General features: G+C 42.0%; 1 protein-coding gene across 1 annotated transcript in view; it reads right to left on the bottom strand.

Moving 5' to 3' along the window:
• Positions 1-14,608: 14,608 nt before the first annotated feature.
• ABCC4 (ATP binding cassette subfamily C member 4) overlaps positions 14,609-21,347 on the bottom strand; it is a 141,498-nt gene continuing 134,759 nt past the window's right edge. Inside the window, exon 31 of the mRNA XM_039730451.1 lies at positions 14,609-19,000. Coding sequence (XP_039586385.1) covers positions 18,893-19,000 — 108 coding nt within the window. The 3' untranslated portion in view covers positions 14,609-18,892. The remainder of the gene's footprint in view (positions 19,001-21,347) is intronic.

The following is a 21,347-nucleotide window of genomic DNA, read 5'->3' as shown; positions in this document are numbered from 1 at the left end:
GAGAAAAAACCCTCCCACCAGCCCCATTGCCTCTTCAAGGAACCTCAGGGGCTTGATGAAACATGAGTTCTGCCTCTATCCTGTCGTGGTCAAGCCATCACAAAACCAGCAGCTTTCTGATAATGTCCTGCCTGTTCTCATGGTGCAGGAGAGAAACCAGTTTCACCCTCCTGTTGCAGAAAGCCTAGCGTGCCTCAGTAGCAACATCCCATGTGCCACAGGAAGTTTTCTGCAGTTTTATAGTTTTTGCCACTATTTTGCCAGCCATCTTCTTAGTAGCAAATTGAGCAGAAAATTGCATTTTTCCCCCCTCTAATATATTTAACTCATTTAATCAGGCTGCAACAGTTTTATGGTATTTTTTTCTGGGCTTTAAAATAAAATTCTAGCTATTGTGTCTACAAAATAAAGAAATCATCCTTTCTCAATATACCAGCTGTATCTTTCTCTTGATCTAACCAACCAATTTCTAGTATTTATATTGAAAATTTATGTACCTAAACTTTTCCTTCCTTCCTTCCTTCCTTCCTTCCTTCCTTCCTTCCTTCCTTCCTTCCTTCCTTCCTTCCCTCCTCACCTTTACAAGTGAGCTGGTCTTCAAGCTCCAAAACAAAGAGCATCCACTTCTTCTCCTTTGGCTACCTGGAAATAAGGCTGTCTTATAATTATTTCTATCCTGAGTACTTCATTTCATAGCATTTGAGGAAGAAGCTCATGTCTGAGTTTTCCACAGCCTAAGTTTAGCAGCATAACTCTCCTTCTGGTTTCCACATGTTTACAAAAGATGATGTATATCCCTCTGGAAATGGATTACCAGGTCTGTACAAGCACACTTGCATGTTTGTGTGCCTCCATCAGCATCACCCAAGGAGTCAAAGACAGCTGGAGTGACTCCATGACTGAAGTGTCTGCTCTCAGCTTCACTTATCTTGTGGAGCAGGCTGTCATGGCATGACCTGGAAATCTTCACATTGGAGTTCAGGAGACAGAGTAAAAGAGAGAAAGAAAAGTTTATCTGGCACATAGCATCCTCCACATTCCCTAAAAAGCATGTGTTGCTAACAGCAGGACTGCCATAGAGAGGAAGACATTTGCAAAATTCCTCTGTGGACTTGTGGTAGAGTCTGGAAGGATGCAAAAAGGAAGACAGGTGAGATTTATAATTTTTTTCTTTCTGAATTAGACAGTGGATGTTTCAGTTTAAAGGGATTTACATGTAAGTTTAACTCCTTCTCACAACAGAATGTAAACTGTGGTGTGAGTATAGGGTTTTTGCATGATATCTGCATCTCCCTCTTCTCTCTCTTTAGGTAGATAAATCTTCCTCTCCCCACACCCCTGATGCTGAACACCAAGATATATCTGCATGTGGCCACTGGCATTTGGACATTCACATCAGCATAAGGAGAGATTATGGTGGCATTATGGCCTTCTGGTATTGAATACAGGGAAAATAAGGATCAACAGGAGAGCACAATGCGTACTTGCTGCAGGCTGGCCAAAAGAAGCTCAGTATCAAAAGGGCTGTGGAGGTGTTGAGGTGCCACCTGGGCTACCAGCTCAATTACTCAGCTCAGCTGGGAGAAAAGGCATAGCAAAGAAGATGGCATCTGTGTTTTTGAGTCCTCAAAGGCTATCTGTGGAGAAGGTAAACTCCTATGGTGCCTACTTTAAACCCTGCATATTGTATACCCATTGTTGATCAGAGGAAAAATAAATGGTGTGGGTACACTGTGGAACAGTTCAAAGTGAGCTTAACTGTATATAAATACATCCAGGGTACACCTGGCAAAACATTTTACTTTTTTAGACATTGTAGGTTTATGTTGTGTTTTCAAATCCATCTATTTAATGTCAAAGTGTTATTGTGACACAAATATCACCAAGCCCCATGACTATTGCACAAACAGAGATATAAATATGGATTTTCTCCCCAACAACTGTGACCTTAAGGGTTATAGCTCAGCATCTGAAAGGAGTAGGTCATTTGACACATGTAACACCAAAGAAATGTCCCTTATGGTGTTACAACATTGGTTTTAAAGCTCTTAATTACAGACCCGTCAGACCCAGGAACAAGGGTTTCCTATCTTTCAATCAGCTGAAGGAGTCTTCCTGACTGCTGCAGTGTCTTCAAGAAAGATATCTGAGCTGAGTGTGGTCGCTGGGAGAGCAGCACTGTATTATTCATAGGAATATGGCAGGTATGCAAACTCCTGTTAAGTTTCCAAATTGCATTCAGCTTTTCCACGAAGTAGTCCTGGCATTTTTCTCATTCATAGAGGAAAGGTACTCCCACAAAGCAGATCAAAGGGAAATAGGAGCTTAGCACTCAGAGAAAAGAACCTTTCCTTCTTCATGCCCCGTCAGCATAGGAAAAAGTGACAAACAAGTTCCCTCCTTTCCCACAGCAAGGTAGGCAAAGCGCAGCGCCTGACAGACACCATATCAAAGGGACAAGCCACGAGGTTAGCATGCGGCACCGCTCTGTGTCACAAGCTGCTCTGCCACCTCTGCCCCAGCGGCACTTGCTCACCAGGCATTATCTTCCAACTATTTACCTCCACGGGTTTCAATGGGAAGCACTAAGAAACTCTCTTTCAGGAAGAAGAAAAAGGGATCAAGTAAATAAAGAGGCCAAATTACCTGAACGCACCAAGAAGAAATATGAAAGGATGAATTTAAAAGAATCTACGTGGCGTGCTGTGTTCTGTCATCAGACAACACTGCTGCTGGCAGTGGGAGGCCAAAGCAGCACCTTTAAGCACAGAGAAGCTGCTGAAAACAAGCCTGGGACAATGTGACCCTCTATGGAGCCAAGAATATCAAGATCAAAATCACCATGTTTTGGTGTTGATATTTTTTGTCTCCTAATTTTGAAGAAAAATGCCACAATTAAAAACTCTATTTTCTGCAATTGACTAGAATAAAAAATGGAAAAGAAAAAGTGAAGCAAAAGAAAGAACTTTTGACACCAGAAGCAGATAGGGTAAGATATTTTCCTCCCCATTTTTTCCTGCAAGCATAGGCAGCTCCAGCCGGGACAGGTCACCAAGAAACATTGCAAGATGTAGCTGGTGAAAGAGGCCCAGATTCATCAGAAAGTCCTTATGGGACTGCATCTTTATACCCCATGCTGGGTCAATTATGGTGGCCATGGCCAAGCCTGCAGCTTTCTGGGAGAACACATCTCACTGTGAAGCTAATCTTTGTAAAGTGCTCCCATATAAACAGCTGCCTCACCAGTAGGTAGATGGTAGGCACCAGGGAGCCAGGAAAGCAGGGAAAGAGATGAGCAGGAGCATATCAAAGACAATTACATGCAAGTAGGTTTTTTCCCTGGGTTTTCTCTTCCTCACCCTGCAATAGAAAAAACCTGAGATCATGGATTGAGCATAAAATAATGGATAAAGGAGAGGACTTAATTTGTAGGTGGGCTTGAATTTTTAATACTGTGCCCCAAGGAAACCACTGCCTAGACAGCCAAATACTATTTGGAGTGACTAATAAAGGCAGGAATTATGGCACAGACCCCCATAGTCGTCCCATCTATCTAAGCTTGTGAACAAGCAGATGCTTTAGCTTTCTCCGCCCAGGAGGCTGAAATTCCCCTCATGAAGAGCCTTCTAACATTAATTGCAGAGACACAACCTGCCTTTCTATAAGACAAATTAATAATTTCCTTAATCCATCATCGGGAAATGGAAAGCTTTGATGCTTTAATTCCTTTCCTGTGACCATGGCAACAACAAAAAGGAGGGGGGGGGATGTTAATTTTCTCATCCATGAGAATTTCAGCAAATAGTATGTTAGCATTCTTTGCCTGTAAGTGAGTCTTGGCTATAGAGGAGTCCAGAGAATCACAAAAAAAGGCAGGGAACAAAATCAGGCACCTCAGATATAATGGTACAATGATGGGAGGGAAGCTGGAGCTAGACTTCAGCAACATCACTCGGGGCAGAAAATGCAGAGGGGCAGTAGCACTATGATTATTTAACCCAGTTCCATCACCCTTCAGGGACAAAAAACAGTTCACCACATGTTGTGCTGGGGGCATTGAAGCCCACTGATGCTCAGAAAGGGAGACCTGTTAAAATTAGCATGGTTTGACCTTCTCCAAAAAAGAAACAGAACACAAGGGCGTGATTCTTAGTCTGCAGTACAGGTAGTTACAGCATTAAACTTGGTTATTGCATCAAAGTGCAGTGTGTGTGTGTGCATGTATATAAATACACATATCTACATATATACATGCACAAATGTCTCACATGTTCATACTTCACAGTCTAATGTATGTTTGCATGCACACTGCCAGCAATGGGAGAAGTCTCTAGCACCCAGATGGCAAATCCTTTTTATGTCATTCACAACGTGCAGATGCATGAGTAAACACACTTTCCCATCCAAAACGCTTGGCCTCATCCATGTGGTCCATGAATATCAGTCTGATGTGTGCTACAACCTGCAGTACCTAGGAGGATGTTACCCTCATGGGCCAAAGCCATGCTGGGGAACACACACCAAAAAGTGTGGCTGGTTGCAGCACAGAGCTCATGCCCTCTAACCTACAGGTTATAGACAAGACCTCCCCTTCTTTACCTTAGGAGCACAAGCTCACCCTCCATGCACACAGCCTTACTTTTACAAACCCAGTCAGCTGGAACAATCCAGGAACACCCACGACGACCAGGGTTAAAAAAAAAGGTTTGCCTACAAAAATGCCCACAGAGCTGCTACCAAATGCAGCTCCACTGCTGGAGCTCGCACTGATTAGTCTGCAGCAAGGAGAGGCCGGATTCCTAGCGTGTGAGTCAGGCTGCATGGTTTGAGGGAGGCTGATTCACCCAAGTTTGACTACGCTGGAACTGATAGAGCCAAGGCTTTGCGTAAGTGGAGGTATCAAAGCAAGGATCTAACATACATAACCCTCAAACTAAGTGCGTGTCCGATGAGAGGAGTCTGCCTTCAGCTGCTCTGAGAAACTTGTGTCTCAAGGACCTCTGACATGGTCCATGGGCTTCCTGGTCTGCTTGGAGGAGATTCTGCCTCTGCACCTGCATTCTTTTGTAGCTTGGATGTACAGGCTGTGTTTTCTAACACACACTTCTGGCACACACTTGGTCTTTCCAGCTGCTCAGGCACTGAAAGCATGCTAAAAGCTGAATAACATCTACCTCATGGGTATAAAATAAAAAAAAGTTTTGACTTTATGGCTGCTGAGGGGTACAATGTGATTTCAGGTAGGCACAGAAATATAGTGCAAAGCTTTAAATGGGGAAGAAGTGTCAAAAAGGCATATCTGTATTCAACACTGAGCACTCTGACCAGCTCCATGTTCGTCAGACTCAGCTGGTGACTAAAATTGGGACATTTCCCTTCTCTGGAAAGCAAACCTCATTTACTCAGTCTTTGTTCATGGTGAGACTTGGCCAGTAGGCATAGCGAAGCTAAATTTTACTAGCTTCATGAAGCAGCCCTCTTGAATTAAGAGCCTGTGCAATCAAAGGAGCAGAGTGCCTTTCAAAGGCACTGAGCTTGTTCAGCTGCTCCTCAGAGTTTCCTCACCAGCGGGATGCCTCCCCAAGGATCATGTCCTGCACAAATGTATGGTTTCCCCAGACAACTGCTGTCTGTTGCATTTTTCTGCATCATTAAAACCCAAGGCAGCACTTTGCCTATAGCACTGAGAAATAGAAGCAGCAAAGAGTTGCTGCAATGCTGTGTTTCATAAGGTGGGTGAGAAATTTCCAAAGAAAAAGAAGCTGAACTTCCCACAACAGAATTATAATTAATTACATTTACCTTTCACTCTGTGCTTAATCTGCATTTCTTGAAGTTCATGCGGACCCATTTAACCTTCAGGGAACATTTATTCACTGAAGGTGGCTAGTCACTAACTGATCCCACTTCACCTAGCCTTTTGTGCTACCTTCCAACTACAAAACCCAGATGCAAAAGAGTATATTAGTACTCTTCTACCAGCACAAATCCAAAATGAAAAAGAGTTTGGGCATCTCTGCCACCTATCATTTAGCTAAGATGCCTATTTCAGAATTCAGGGTGCTACAGAAGATGGACAAGCAGGCCTTGGACACCCACAATGGATTGGGAGAGTAATCTAGAGTTGTACATTGGAAATGCCCTTTGAATGCCTGTAATGCAGTGTGGGTCTGTTTAAGGTAGGGTTGTTTACAGTGAGGTTTCACTGCATTGCCATGGTTTTGTGAAGTGCAAACAGGGAATAAGGGTACCTACAGGAGCCAGTGGCAGTCTGTTTGGCTGTGTGGGTAGAGCTGATGCACCTTGTAGTTTAGGGAAAACAGATGTTCTCAGGAGGACAGAGAGAGGTACAGATGTATATTTTGTTTACTGTTAGGGATATTACTTTTAGCACATGCGTGTGTGTGTGTGTGTGTGTGTGTGTGTGTGTGTGTGTGGGCTTAGAGGATTAAGCATGATTGTGCATTGACGGTCAATACTATTTGCATTTTATCATGTGTAAATGATATTAACACAGAAGTTATGATGCAATGTGTAGCAAGTTTCATTATCCCTCATTAAAGCAGCTCTCTCTTGCAAGTGCAAATGTACTGGAAGGCTGACCTAAATGTAGAAGAAGCTGAATGCTGATCCTTATCTTAATGAACAAATACAATTAGCCAAGTGTAAGAGTGTCAGGTATTGAAATGATCCTCTATAGTGCCTTCTGTCTTTTATTTCTCTGCCATGGGCATCTCCTGATGGTATCAGAGCAGCATCTCATCACAGCACCTGGCAAAAACTACCTGAGGGTCCACAAAGCATCATATCTGGCCAGTCAGTCCAGGCCCAGGGTAACCAGCCATTTCTCCTGTGGTTGGACTTCCTTAAATGTACACTTAGACTTTCAGGACATGCTGGGGAAGGTCTCTATTCCATGCCTTCCAGCTTTCCTGACTGTCTCAAAGAGGGGACAAAGCCTCAATCCCCTCTACCAGAGGTGGTGTCCCTTACAATGGGTGCTCCACTGGCAATTTATGATAATGAAGATGTGAATGAAGGGTCTGCGGAGAGCCCTTGCCATCCTTTAGGGAATTCTCTTGATAAAAGTGTGGCTAGGCTAGTGACATTCTTTCTTCATTTTGGTTGCTGGTCTCCTTTGATTTGTAATATCTACCACAAACAACCAAAGATTTTCATCTTTCATGGAGACCCACTTATGAGCTGGCCTTCGTCCCCCTGGAGTGAGATTTCTGCCAAGAAAAAGGGGGAAATAATAAGAGTTCCATAGATGGAATGCTTCAAAAACAGGTTACACACAATCATAGAACAGTTTGAGTTGTAAGTGACCATTAAAGCCCATCTAGGTCAACATCCCAGCAAGAAGTAGGGACATCTTCAACCAGATCAGGTTACTCAGAACTCCATCCAACCTGGCCTTGAATGTTTCCAAGAATGGGGTATCCACCACTTCCCTCTCTGGGCAACTTTTTCCAGTGCTTCGCCACTCTCGTTGTAAAAAAAAAAATCTTCCTTCTGTCTAGTGTAAATCTACTCTGTTTTAGCTTAAAACCATTAAATTTTGTCCTGTTGCAACAGACCCTACCAAAATGTTTGTCCCCATCTTTCTTACATACCTCACTGAAGAACCAAAAATCACAGTAAGTTCTCCCTAGGGTCTTCTCTTCTCCAAGTGGAATAACCCCAACATCTTCATAGAAGAAATGCTCCAGACCACTGATCATGTTTGTGGCCTTCCTCTGGACTGACTTCAGTAGGTCCATGACCTTCTTATATTGGAGACTCCAGAGCTGGACACAGTACTCCAGGTGGGGTCTCACCAAAGAGAAGTAGAAGGAGAGAATCTCCTCCCTTACCCTGCTGTCCCAGCTCCTTTGGATACAGCCCAGGATATGGCTGGCCTTCATGGCTGTGAGCACACATTGCCAGGACATGTCCAGCCTCTCATCCACCAGCACCCCCAAGTCCTCCTTGGCAGGGCTGCTCTCTATCTCTTTGTCTTCCAGACTGTATTTGTCTGGGGGTTGCTGTCTCAAATCATCTTCCTGTTCTCAATGTGCCTTAGCACAGCTAGAAGGATCTGCTACATGACTTTCCCAGGCACAGAGGCTGAGAGGTTGGTACTTCCCAGGCTGTTCCTTTCTACTCTTTTAAAAAATGATTGCAGTATTTTCCTACTTCCAGTCCCCAGGAACTTCACCCAGATACCATAATTTTTCAAATGTCATGGAAAGATGTATGGATATATGAAGAGATACATGGATTTGTATAATCATGCTACTGAGTACAAGTTATAAGAGGATGTTGCTCCAGACTTTACTCCATTGATTAATAGGCACCATGTGCAACACATTTATATTTTGGGACACAGGGACTTCTTCCCCCTCAGTCAGGGCAAGGGACATCTTGCTTCATCAGAGCAATGGAAACTTGAATCTTTGTGTGATCCTGCATCAAAGAGACATCTGGGACTGTCTGGGCTTTTCCAGCCAAAGAACTACATCAGAATTGATTGCCCAGACTATTTCAAATGAGTATTCACAGAGTGCAATGATTAAGACTACTTGTGGACTACTATTTATTTCTAGTCTGAAGTCCTCTAACATTTTCAAAGTAGCAAAAATATTTTTACCTGTTTATGAGATTATATAAGGATGTCCTTCTTGATCTGGCCTCTATCTCCAGTATTTTTTAAAGAGGCCAGTAGTTTCTTCTGGATTGCACAAGCTAATTTAAGTAGAGAATTTAAGGTTAAATTCAGGAGGGGTTTGGGCACTGGCTTTTAGATGATCTGGCCTCCAGCATTTCATGAGCCACACTCAGAATCCCTGTGTGCTTGATGGCGGAATTTGGGTGCTTCAAGACTTGAACACAACAGAGCTGGCAGGATACAGTGGGATCTTCTTGAAGGGAGCATGCAGCTGCTGACATTGAAGCAACAGGAAAGTGGAGGACAAGGGTGTATCTACAATTCTCTCTTGCACTAAAAGCCCCTTGAGGCTGGAGTGAGGCAATCCTGTCTGCCTGGGATCCATTGTCTGGAATCTTCTCCTGGAGATTGGTACCTACGCCCTTTATTTCAAAAGACTCCACACAGATCAGTCTTTTAAAAACAAAGCAGGAAGAAGAAAAGGTGGTGATAGCTTTTATTATATAATGCCTCGGTATTCAAAGTATATGCTGAGGAAGTGGGAGGCCCGGGTTCCTTTCCCGCCCCAGCCCGAGGGGCCCAAACCCACATCTCCCACATCCCATGAGAGTGCCCCAACAACCAGGCTGGAGGCTACCTTGGGCGGAGGAGCCTCCTCCACCCCTGCTTTGAAACTGCCACACTCTGCAGCCAGGAATTTCTGACTCGGGAGGGCGGAGGGGGCTGCGAGGGAGAGCAAGGAGGGAGCGTGTGCCTGACTCCGAAACCTCACTGTGGGGCTGTCACCAGGGAGCCCCGGGCTGCCTCCTCACTGCCCTGGCAGCTCTTATCCCGGGAGCTTTACACGCTGGCTGCGGGCTCTGGCACCCAAATTCCTCCTCTCTCCTTGGCATCGTGACTCTAGGAAAGGCTTTTAGCAAGGGGGCACTGCATCCTTGCCCCTGAGCACACTTCCCTGGGAGGCAGCAGGCGGGGGCCTCCCTTGCCCCTCTCCCACTTGCTCCAAGGGCTCTCACACATTTTGTGGAGCAGTCGTTTGGAGCTGGAGCTGCCACGGTGCCGCGTGGGAACATGCCAAGCACAGCTGCCAGGGCCCACCGAGCCCCTAAACAAGTAAAATCCTTGTTTTCTCCATGCTAGGGAGGCTCTGGCAGGCATGAGGCACTAAGCTGCAAGTTTTGGCCGCTCTGGAGACCCCAAGGAGGTGGTTCTGGGCACCTGGGGGAGGTTGAAGGTAAAGAGTGAGGTGTTTCAGGGGTTTCCAGGCAGCTACAGGGTTAAGCAGCAGTAGAGTTTTGTTTTCCAGACAAGCTGCCTGAACACATGGATTTCAACCCAGTTTATACCCTTTGGTTTTGATCTTACCTACAGCAGAGGAGGTTTCTTTCTTTCCAAGCAGGCACACTGGGTGGCAGACGGAATTAATGTCCCCTCCCTGATGCTAGACAATAAATCAGCTCCTCACTAAAATTTGGGATTAAGAGTTGTCCAGAGAAATCAAAGTGGGAAATCAAGCACTTTCCTCAACTTCAAGGCAATGGATGAGAGAAGAGGGACACACTCATCTTGAATCACTCAGATATGATTTCATGTTAAAACTCTAGCATTACTGATACTTATTCCAGTCTAAGATCAACTTTCCCAGTTAAAACATAGGGAAAAAAAAAAAGAAAAAAGAAAAGAAAAAATGTATTATGCAAACAGTTTAACAGCAGAGACCAGTCTTTCTTCAGGATGGGCAAATGGAAGTCCTGAACAGCTATGACAACAGTAGCCATGTTTTCAGTAACAGGGCCAAAATATCCGGTGAGCTTGGAAGCCATCATGAGCCAAGAAGTCATGAAAAGGCACATTACAGTTAGCAATATCTGAAAGAAGTTTGCCTCTGTATCAGTTCCAGGGAAAGGTTGAACTGATAATCACTTCTTTACCAAGAAAAAAAAAAAGCCAGCTGGAAGGAAAAGCAGATTTTCTGGTAAATCTGTGACAACAGCATCAGCAGCTCCAACTGGTTTGTTGCCCGTTCCTTTTGGCAGCCCAGTCATCTCCCAAAGATCTACACGTCTCTATTAAGTAATCCATTTGGCTGGAGCAAAGGCATCCGCATTAGCCACTTAGCCAGCCCATTAAGAGGTCCTCCTAAGCACTGTGGGCTGTTACTGTGGGACCTTCCTTGCAGGGTCCAGCACACCTCCTGAAAATCAGAAAAGAACAGGTTTTTTCCTGTGAGATGGAGACCTCTGAGGGAAACCTCACTGTTGCTTCCTTCATGCTCTAGGAAGTTCTTCCTAAAAATTTCTCCTTTCTGGAGGGCTTATTCTCCTCCAAAACATGCCAAATTTCTCCCAAGGGGCAGAGGCACAGTCAGCCAGTGCACTTGTAAGGACACCTGCGAGGAACAGGCTTCAGCCATGCCTGGCACAGGCTAAACACCTGCTCTTGCTTACCAGCAGCACTTGGCCTTTCACTTTATGCTTTCAGCAACTTGAACTGGTTCTGCACAGAGTCTGCTGCAACTTCTCATACACACAGAAACACACAAAGAACCATGGCAGGTAAAACCTGTGCAGGGAGACTCCTTCCAGCCCCGCTCCATCCCAGCAGACTGCAGGCATCTTGCTGTTTTCTACATTCTTTTGGCATGTGCGGAGGCATCTTCCTGTTCCCCCAAGCCCATGATGGCCTCTATCACTTGCTACTAGAAAAAGCAGCAGAGACTTTTCCATAAAACTATTTGAAAAATGCAGATTCCTTTCCCTTCTGTGTTGATGTGTATGCATAATGTGACGCACCATTCAAGTAAATCTGGTTTTATTGACAGGAGTACACACAGAAAAGAACAGGCACATGCTCCCCTGAAACCAGACGAAAATGAAATTTTTATTTTCAGGTATGGACATTTATACTAACCAATACAGAGAAAACATTCTGTATTTTCTCTGATGTATTATGAATATGACTCAAAAAAAATCAACAAACATTAACCACATACATAAACGCGTGATCTACACAGAATGCTTAAAAGTAATTGCAAAAGGATTTGTTGAGTAATTCCGGAAAAAAAATAAGGATTGTCAGAAGACAACCTGGTTGTGGGAAGAGGCACTTAATTCACTGCATGAATGACTCACGGTGAATTACTTGCATAACTCCACTCAAGGAAATCACTACTCTGCAAAAGTGCATACATGTTAAATCAACCAAAACACAGAGCGGTCCATATTCTTGGTACAATGCTGCCTTCCTGCTGGTACAGAATGAGTAAAAATCTTCTCAGCTGGGCTGGGAGGGGGAGAAATCCTCTCTTTTGCTATCCTGGCAATGTTTTCAAGAGACAGTTCAACAGTGCTCACTTGTCCTATTCATGCTTGGCACTTACATTGAAAAGAAAATCCAGGACTGCAATATTCAAGAACAAGCTCTTGTTGACAGTGAAACTTTGACTAATAAATCTGAGGCTGTACTTCCCACCCAACTCAATTTAATGCCATAAGATAATTACGGTTCTTTCCTGGAAAATAGAGAGCTCCATGAAGACGGTCAGCTGGCATGAACACTAGCAAGATTTACTTTCTTCAGAATACACAGGATAAATAACTCCTTCCTTTATTTGCCATCTGTACTTGAACTGTGAGGTACAAAGCTTACTGGAATTAAACAAAGGGAACTATTTTTCACTGTTTCTCCTCATTTTAATTCCCCATAGCATATCCAGAACTGAAAAATAGAAAGGCAGAAAGAGGGGAAAAAAACACCATAGTTTTTTGCAAGTCTCATGTGCCTGACCAGCATGACCACAATCCACCAGCCATGCTTCAGCCACCACATTCAGGTGTTACTGTGAGAAGATGATACACATCCCCTTGGATGCAACACAGCGATTTACACTGCACAAACTGGGAGCTTTTTCTCTGGGTAGGGAAAACGCAGAAACTTCAGCTAGTATTCCAGAGCCCTTCTGTTAGGAGCTTTATTTCTTCTAAGAACAGCTTGGTCCATAGGGAGACTTCACTGCCTGTATCTTGGAGGAGCAGCAGCTGCAGTAGGAACAGCTGGGTACAGACAGCATCCCATCTTGGAGCAGAGCTCCACATGGTAGCGATGGCACTCAGGACAACAGCATCCTTGGGGAGGCAGGAGAGGCAAGTTTGCCTTGGAAGAGCTGCCCAACAGCTGCAGCACTGACTGCAAAGGGCAGACCTGTCAGACCTGTGTGGTGGCAGCTGCAGCCTGGGCCACCACCGCCCCACTGGGGCCAGAGAGCAGGAGTGAACACCAGCAAATGGATCCTGCTGCCCAACAACATCCCAGCTATGCTGATAGAATGGAGCAGAAGCCCCAGCTCCTCCTGGTAATTTCTGCTGACAGTCAAACAAAATGCATAAATACTCCCAGAACTTGGACTCAAATCATTGTCCTGGTGTAAACAATGCCCCATGTCATTCACTCACGGTGAACATTCCCATCAACGAGATCCTCAATATTATGTTTTGGTCATGCACTAGATGGGAAAATCCAAGCAGCTCAGCCTAAGGAAAACCTACAACACCCAAAAGTATACTCTAAAAAACCAGGGTATCCCATGCATGAAAGGGACAAGAGCTCTGGTGCAGCTTTTAACTCATGTTTGAAGAAAGCAAGTATGATCCCTGTATCCATGTTGAGCCCAGCAACTTAAAAGCAGTATGTGCCCTGGCTCCTGAATGGCAGTGGGACTACCTCCAGTTTCTTCTCAAGGTTATTGTACATTTCAGCATGTGCTGGATCCGTGGCTAAGATCCATAGGGAATTTTGTATCTCTAAACAGATGAAGCTGTTGATTCCAGGTCAGTTTGGGAGTAAGTGGTGCCAAGGTGCAGACAGTGGAAACCCGATTTCATACACCAGAGTACGGCCCTGATTTTCTGTACATTAATATTGCTCCAAATCTATGAACCAGTTTTAAACACTGAGTTTATGAAATTCATGCTTGTTTTGTGAGCTGATTCCTAAAAATCATATTTGGCTTTGTTACTTATCAGCAGCTCTCTTTCAGGCATGGGAACAAATCTCCCTCTTCCACTTCTAAAAGAGAACTGCCGTATTAACACAGGAGCACACATAATTGGCAAGTGCTCACTCTGGAAGGATATAGCTCCAGATGGATACTGCACATCCCACAGGCAACTTGTGCTGTGACAACCCAAGCCAAATTCACTTAGAGGCAACTAAGACAGCTGCATGGTGGTTGTGAGGTAGACTTTTGGTAGAAATATGAGAAATTCTTAACGCATATTCCCTGGTAGAAAAGGAGAGGTGACAATTCATATTGTACCAGGTCCTGCAACTTGCTGCACTGAGGGATTACTGACAGATGCACATTTCATCCAGTACTAAAAATCCTGCATCAAAATAGCAGAGTAAAGTACTTGAGACAGTTGGAAGACATAGGAAGGAATTTTACATGGTTTTCAGAAAAAAAGCAGTTTCTGAGTGTCTTGCTATATTAAGCAACAAATTCATCAGACAGAAGCACAGGACTGAGAGGTAGCATCAGATTTTGGAGTTATGCTGTTAACCCACCTCACTTCTGCCCACTGACCTTCCACATTTCCACTGTCCAGCCCAGTGAGCTTGCCAGTTGCTTCAGAAAGAGACCATACCCCATCTGCACTGGTGCAACTTCAGTGATTGTTCCATCACAATTTTTAAAAATATATTTGCAATACTTTTCCACAATTAAAGCTAAAATCTTGGTAAATGTGATCTGAGAGATCTCAGACTGGGAAAGCTGGTAAAACCAAGCTGGCATGTATTACTATGTTTTGTACCTCCAAGTGCATTTTCAGCTCTTGGGGCTACTGATGCCACTGAGAGGTGTTTTGAGATGTCAGACATGTCCTGACTTACCTCAGTCCATAACTTCTGCCTTCAGCCACATATTTGCAATGACAACAGACTTAAGACAGGCTTCTGAGAAATGCCTTTTATTGTATGACAGCAGTTGTCACGTGAATGTCCACAAAAGAAATCATTCCATAGTAATGCCAAAATCAAATTATTACAACAAATGCAAGAACCAAACCAAAACAAAACCAGAGTTAAAATGATGAAAAAGCAGCACTGTTACACAGTGTAAAACATACACAGAAAGCCACATCTTCTGCAGAACTGTCATGCTCATCACCATCGTAAGAAAGAAGTGATTTCAATTCTTTCCTCCCCCCTCCAAAAAAATTGTCAAATTTTGAAGTGAGATATTTCAAAGGGTCAGTTTAACCAAAAACAAAAGAAAAAAAAAAGTAGCATTTTTGCTGATTCTTTTTTGCAATCTTATTTCACACATGTATTGGGAAAGCTGAAAGAAACCATCAATATTACTTAAGCAACCAGCATTACTGAGGCTGGTCAGAAAGTCCTCCCTCTTCCAAAGACACCAGTACAAATGGCATCACAGAAGATTATGTCCATCTGGCAAATGGTGCAGTTCACTAAAGAGAATTTTTGTCCTTAAAACAAGCAAATAAGTAAAACATGAAATAATCTATCCTGGCAAACTGTGGCTTTGGAAATGCCAACATGTTCTGTCACCTCACACTGGTCTTTGGAGAAGGGGTGGAGCAAAGACATACCAAAAAAATGTGTGAAAAACAATTCTCAAGATCAGAAGTAGAGGCTGTTCTTAGATTTTTACACCTAAGAAACAACAGTTCTGTAACTGATCATTTTCAGTATTACAGTATAAAATTATATTTATTAGAAATAAGATTCTGGAATACTTTAAGGCACCTCATGGCGAAGAAATGTTTTAAAGGCTTGAATAACTCAGGAGACTGAGTTCTTCTTCCAAGATCCCCAGTAAGGTATGCAACTCAAGAGTAACCTGCTTTGCTATTTCTAAATAAAGCACAACATTTTTCAAAATGGAAGTTTAAAGCTATTTAAATTTTTCTTTGTAAGGAAACATAAGACATCTTGATGGAAAGATAATGCATTCATTTAACAGACCAAGACCTTCACCAACTGAAGGCCTTTTTCTTCCCCTGATCTCAGTTCTGCCATTCAGGTACACTGCTCCTTTTTTACCCAACTAGAATGAAATGGGTCAGTCGGTCTTAATCAACATCTGAACAAAACAGCTATCAATACCAGCAAAACCAGTTTCCTGAATAAAATATTTTTGTTGCTTTAAACCAAAAAGATGAAATAATGCCAATGACAGACATGAATGACTTGCTATCAGTTGTTCTACTCAGCAATTTATGGGTTTCAAGTGTGATTTTGTACAAAATTTGTTTTGTCTTATATTGATATTTGATACCTACAGCAAGTAGTGTCCTGCCAAAACACATGGAGAAGCAGAATCAGCATTTTCAGAGATACCTAACATTTTTGTGCACATTCAAAAAGCTACAGGATCAAATTAATTCTAGCTTATAGACTGATAGCTAGATCAGTCAGGGTCTCATATGAGTGAGTCTGCAGCAGCCAGCGTTTTGGAGTTCTGCTCTGAAATATAACTTACCATAGATTCATTTCAGAGCTGAAATGAACTAAAACTGTAATTATACCCTTGGTTTATGTGTGCAGATCTCCTTGGGTCTGATAAAAAAAATATAAACTCGAGGTATGTATGGCCAGAACTTACTATTCTCTTCTAGTATCTAAAAGTCTCTGTATTATACATCACATTTCTTCTCCTATAAGAACTAAGTGTTTAAAAATAATAAGAATTCCATATTGTAGAACACAGACTCTGAATGTATTCACACTGCTTAAAAAAGAAGATAAACAAAGGAGCTCAAACTCCCAACTCAATGCAGTGCACTGCCTTACTGGTCAGCTCACCATAGCTGCGTTTTGCACCACTCCAATGAGGTTTTTTCCATGGCAAAGCTTGAGCAGAGTTTTGACAGGATCCATGGATCTTTGCCAAAAAGGCAGTTGTGGACAAGGCCATGAGGTTGAACTTTCTTTACACAGTCCCCTAGAATTATCTAGCATAACTTTACACATTTAAACTTTACATCTTCACTTACCTGTGCAATGCAACCACTACTCACACTCAGCTGCAGAACATCCCTATCCTTATTTCAGTCAATGTTAATGAAAAATAAAACAACCACAGAACACACAGGATGATAAGTGTGTGCTAGGACACCGTCTAAGTGGACTGCAGCAGCTCAGAGAAGGGCCAAGCAACACAGCAAGTGGATGTGGCTGGTGAGTTCTCAGAAGGGTCTGCCACAAGCACTGCACACACGAGCACATCTGTGCCACGTGGCTTGGTGGCTGGTAGCTGGTATTTTATCATCAGATGTAGCACAAGCCTCCTGCTTCACAGCACCGTGCGAAGTTCGGTTCCAGTGATCTCAGTGGAACTTGTTACAGTGTAAGGTGCTACACACTGCAAGACTTGACAAAAAATGCTAGGGGCAAAAGCATCTAATTTTCTAACTCCCCTCTCATGATTTTTAAGCATGTTAAGAGGATGTTACCAGCAAGCACAGATGCCTGATGTTGGTTCCACAAGCTCCAAAAGCCCCTGTCCCACTAAAGCTGGCTGGTGGCACTGCAGACACAATCCCCTCTCTCCTGGGATCTCAGAGCAGAACAGCAAGCCCCAGTGCAGGGAGGATGCTGTAAGAGGGGAACAAGGATTCTGCCTCTCACCATCGGGCTGGCTCCGAGCAGGAAGAGCAGCTCCAGCAAGATGAGTGGTTGTGCTGAGGCACAGACTTTGGCCTCAATTCACTTCTCAGTAAGAAGTAACCTTGTATCTGACTAAACTGCATTCTGGTAGGACTGCTTGAAATGAGAAACATTAGTGTTTGCCTTACTTTTAGACCACTGGATGAACACTGGGTAAATAACACTTGTTTGGCACTACAAAGGCAATAGCAAGCATCTTCAGTATTTTTAAAAAAGCACAATATTTTCCATGTCCCGAAGAAATCTTTTGCCTTTTAGTCTCTCCTGTGCCCTTCAAACAGCAAGATGAATAGATGTATTTTCTACTGGACCTCAAAGAATAGCTCACGAAATTTGAAAAAATCTGAAGCAGCACAGCACTTGCTTGGTTTATTTTTTAAACATGGGAACAGTGCCTTTGTGTTGAAGTGCTTTGCTGAATCAGGACATAACTTATGAATATTGAACCCCTCTCTCACTGCATTCCTCTCTATCAGCAACAGCCATTCGAAACTACAGGTTGTATTTTCCTACTTATTCTGGCAGGATGGTAACTTCATACAGCTGAAGTTCGACAGAACCCCTGATGCAAAACTAAAGTTACATATTTTTAACATATATCTAATGAATTTGTTGTGTACCCTGCAGTTACAGCTTTGGCTCGAAGGCACAAATATTAAGGCACAATAAATGCAAATAATGTATACATTTCAATGTGTTGTGTTGAAGATAACTTTGTACTACACAGTATTTAGGTATAATGACATGTCATTCAAACATTTCCTCAAGTTATTTTAATACCTTTTTTCCTTGATAACCTGGGTAAAAAGAGGAATGTATGTTAAATTATTTAAATATTTCTTCAGTGCAAATATGGTAATTTTCTTCTGAAGTACAGAAGATTGAGATTGATTTTTCAGCATTTGGATTTTAGCAAAATAAAACTAACATTTACACTCATCTTGAACAGCATTATTTGAACTGTTTATTTAAAAAAAAAGTATATAGTACTTTTCTATCAAAATGAAAAAGTGTTTTTGGCTTCTTCAAGTTTTTTTTCTACCAGCCTGCATAGATACTTGTGACAGGTAGAAAGACAGTTCCTCTAGACAAGTGAGTTGCACACTACCAAATCTGCTGTTCAGACAGAGCTGTCATTCTAAAGAGACACTGAAAAAATTTTGGTTTTGCTTGCTATCAAAATATTTCTAAAAGAAAAAAGGACACATTCCAATTATTTTAGTAAGCTCCAAATAAGCACACTAGACCTGTTAGGTGTCCTGCACCTGTTTAAATAAAAGAGATCTCTACCACATAACTTTCAAATAAAAACTGAATCTGCCTAATTTCCTTAGCAATACAAACATAATTAGTTGGAAAGAAAAACATATTGCACTGAAATGAAAGAAACAGGGACAATATAAATTTTCTTCTCAGTATTAAATAGGAAGGATGTCCAGTGCAAAGAATTGCCCCCCCCTTTCCTCTCCCGTTGACACTTGCAAATGTTGCCACTGAGTTTAGATGATCTCAGGTTTACATTCTACAGAGAACAGTTAAGGCAATGAGGAATCACAGTGCAGTTTCAGTTATGCATAATCCTGAGGAAGGATCCAAGGAGGAGTCTGTGGCAAGCTGACCATTCTGAACAACTTCTGGGTAATTCTTACTGAAGTAGACCTAGGAAAAATATTAGATTCTATGAGTAATTATGTACCAAAATCCATTTAGCTTCAAACAATATTTCTGCAGATAAATATAGTAGAGATAAATACATATCCTTATGGAATACAACAGGAACTTCAGGTTAGTGTCATTCAGTAAATGTATGTCACTGAAAAATTAGTAAAATTACTATATGAACTTACAATAAAACAAAATGTGCAAAAAATCCCACACAACCTGTCGATCCCTCAAATTTTGTTAATTCAGATGAATAGATAAGTTTTATCACTTTACATTAAACTGATAAGTAAAATCATTTCACTAGCTCAAAACATGGAGATAAATTAAAAACAGGATGACAAAGAGGCTGTGAAATCTTGCGTCTGCACAAGGGTTTCTCATTTTCACACATAAAATGAGCACAATGGATTTGGATGTTAAAATCAGGTTGTAATCCCTATATTTTACAAACTGTGATTGACAACCATTGAAACTTCGAAGTATATGTATGAAATATCCCAGTCTTTAATTTGTGCTGCAGAGCAGTTATAGGGCCTATAGAAATGTGATCTCTGGATAGTGAACCACAATAATGAAAGAAGAAGCAAAAGCTTTAACAATGACTCAACCAAGCAACTTCTCTAAAATGTAAGATGATACCAAATAATAGGACAGTTCTTTGCCAAGCCTTTGAGTTCCTGAATTCTACCAATTTCTAGCTCAACTAGAAGAGATACAGGTTTCCTGATAAATGTATAATCAGAACATAAAGGAAATGAAATGCTGTCAAGTTTCACTGTTCCACAATCATCAGTTTTTAGCAGCTGTATCATATCTCTGTTCCTTGACAGATGCGCATAACAAAATGAAATAATGTCAAGACTTGTGTGCTCTTATCTAAAAATGTGTTGGGTGAAAAAGGACTTCAAATGCAATTTTTTTCCAAAGAAGAATGTGAAAAGTTTTGTTTGAGTCTTTAAAAACAGAAAATACACTATCTCTCTGAAGCTGACACGTGTCACGAGTTAGGTCTTATAGTCAGACTGCTTTGAGTACAGCTTATGAAACATTTCTGCAATTTATATTTAAGAGTCTTGTCAACAAAGTTCAGTTTGTTTGATAATAATGTCCTTTTCATATACATGAATATAAGACACATGGGATAAAAAAGAAATAGTCATTCTACAAAAATGTTCCTGTAAGTACCACTGTCATCTTTTGTGCACTCACTAATGCAGGGTATATGCATTTTTACAAGTTTCAAAGAATATTAAAATGTGATTTGAATCAACAGAAGAATTGGGAGTCCTGTTAAGAGACATTCCTCAGTAACCAGCCACAATCGGATGCAACAGAGGGAAGTTAATGAGGCTGCTGACTGCACACAGGCTGCAGACGGCAGCCTCAGCATTCCCATCCCGTTCCTGGTTTAAAACACAAAACTTTGGCATACTTTTAATGCAGCTTTTGAATTTTTTTTAATGGAAAGCTAATAGAAAACCTTGGCACATTACTAGAGATGTAATGAAATGGCAGCTGCTTTTCAACTGTCTCATTGCAATTCTTCCCCTGAGCCCAATCCCTCAAGATATTAAATGCCCAAGTCTTTACACAAGTTTCTTCCAGTGCCAACAGAGCTGAAACCTTTTTAAAAGTAATCACTGAGGTGAGATAACACCTAGTATTTTAATATTTACACATCTGTCATAGCTTTAAAGTAAAATAAAATAACCCTTATTTTTCCCTCAACGTACTCAAACCTGACTGACAGAAACCCATCCCCATCCTGATGCCACCAAAGACTGCAGAAAAGCCTCTCTCAACACTGCCAAGAGCAGGGAGAACACACCAACTTCTGTTTATCTGAATAACTGAGCACTTTTATTTTTTTTTTTCTTTTTTCACTACTTGATGATTATTTCTCTGTTTCCCACAGGATTTTCTCCTCGCAGCTTCTTGTAAACCAAGAAAAGATAATAACAGTGTCACGATGTCAAGGATAACTCAGTTGCCATCAGGCTCATGGGCTGTTTGATGCATACTCAGCAGTATTCAATTTCCGTTTTGCCTGTGTTGTTCTCTTTGACATTTGCACAAAAAATGGGGATACTCAGTGACCAAGTGAGCCATACAATAGCAACTGGATCAATTTGGAAGCCTGAGCTAAGGGTCCAGCAATACCTCAGTCTTGCAATGCTTTGCTAAGAGCCCATGAGATTTTTTAAAAATTGTGTTTCTTAAATATGTCCAAGTTAGTCTTCCCAATTTAAGATGTGTAGCACCTCCTAATTTGCACTTAAAGGAGATATGCAAAATCAGTACTTCTCCAGAAAATGCATTTGAAGTTTCAGCTTACTGAAAG

This window comes from Passer montanus, unplaced genomic scaffold, assembly GCF_014805655.1.
Source record: "Passer montanus isolate IOZ18808 unplaced genomic scaffold, ASM1480565v1 scaffold72, whole genome shotgun sequence".
NCBI classification, from domain to species: domain Eukaryota; kingdom Metazoa; phylum Chordata; class Aves; order Passeriformes; family Passeridae; genus Passer; species Passer montanus.
Note: the sequence above shows the minus strand (reverse complement) of the source record. Positions and strands in the feature narration are given on the sequence as shown.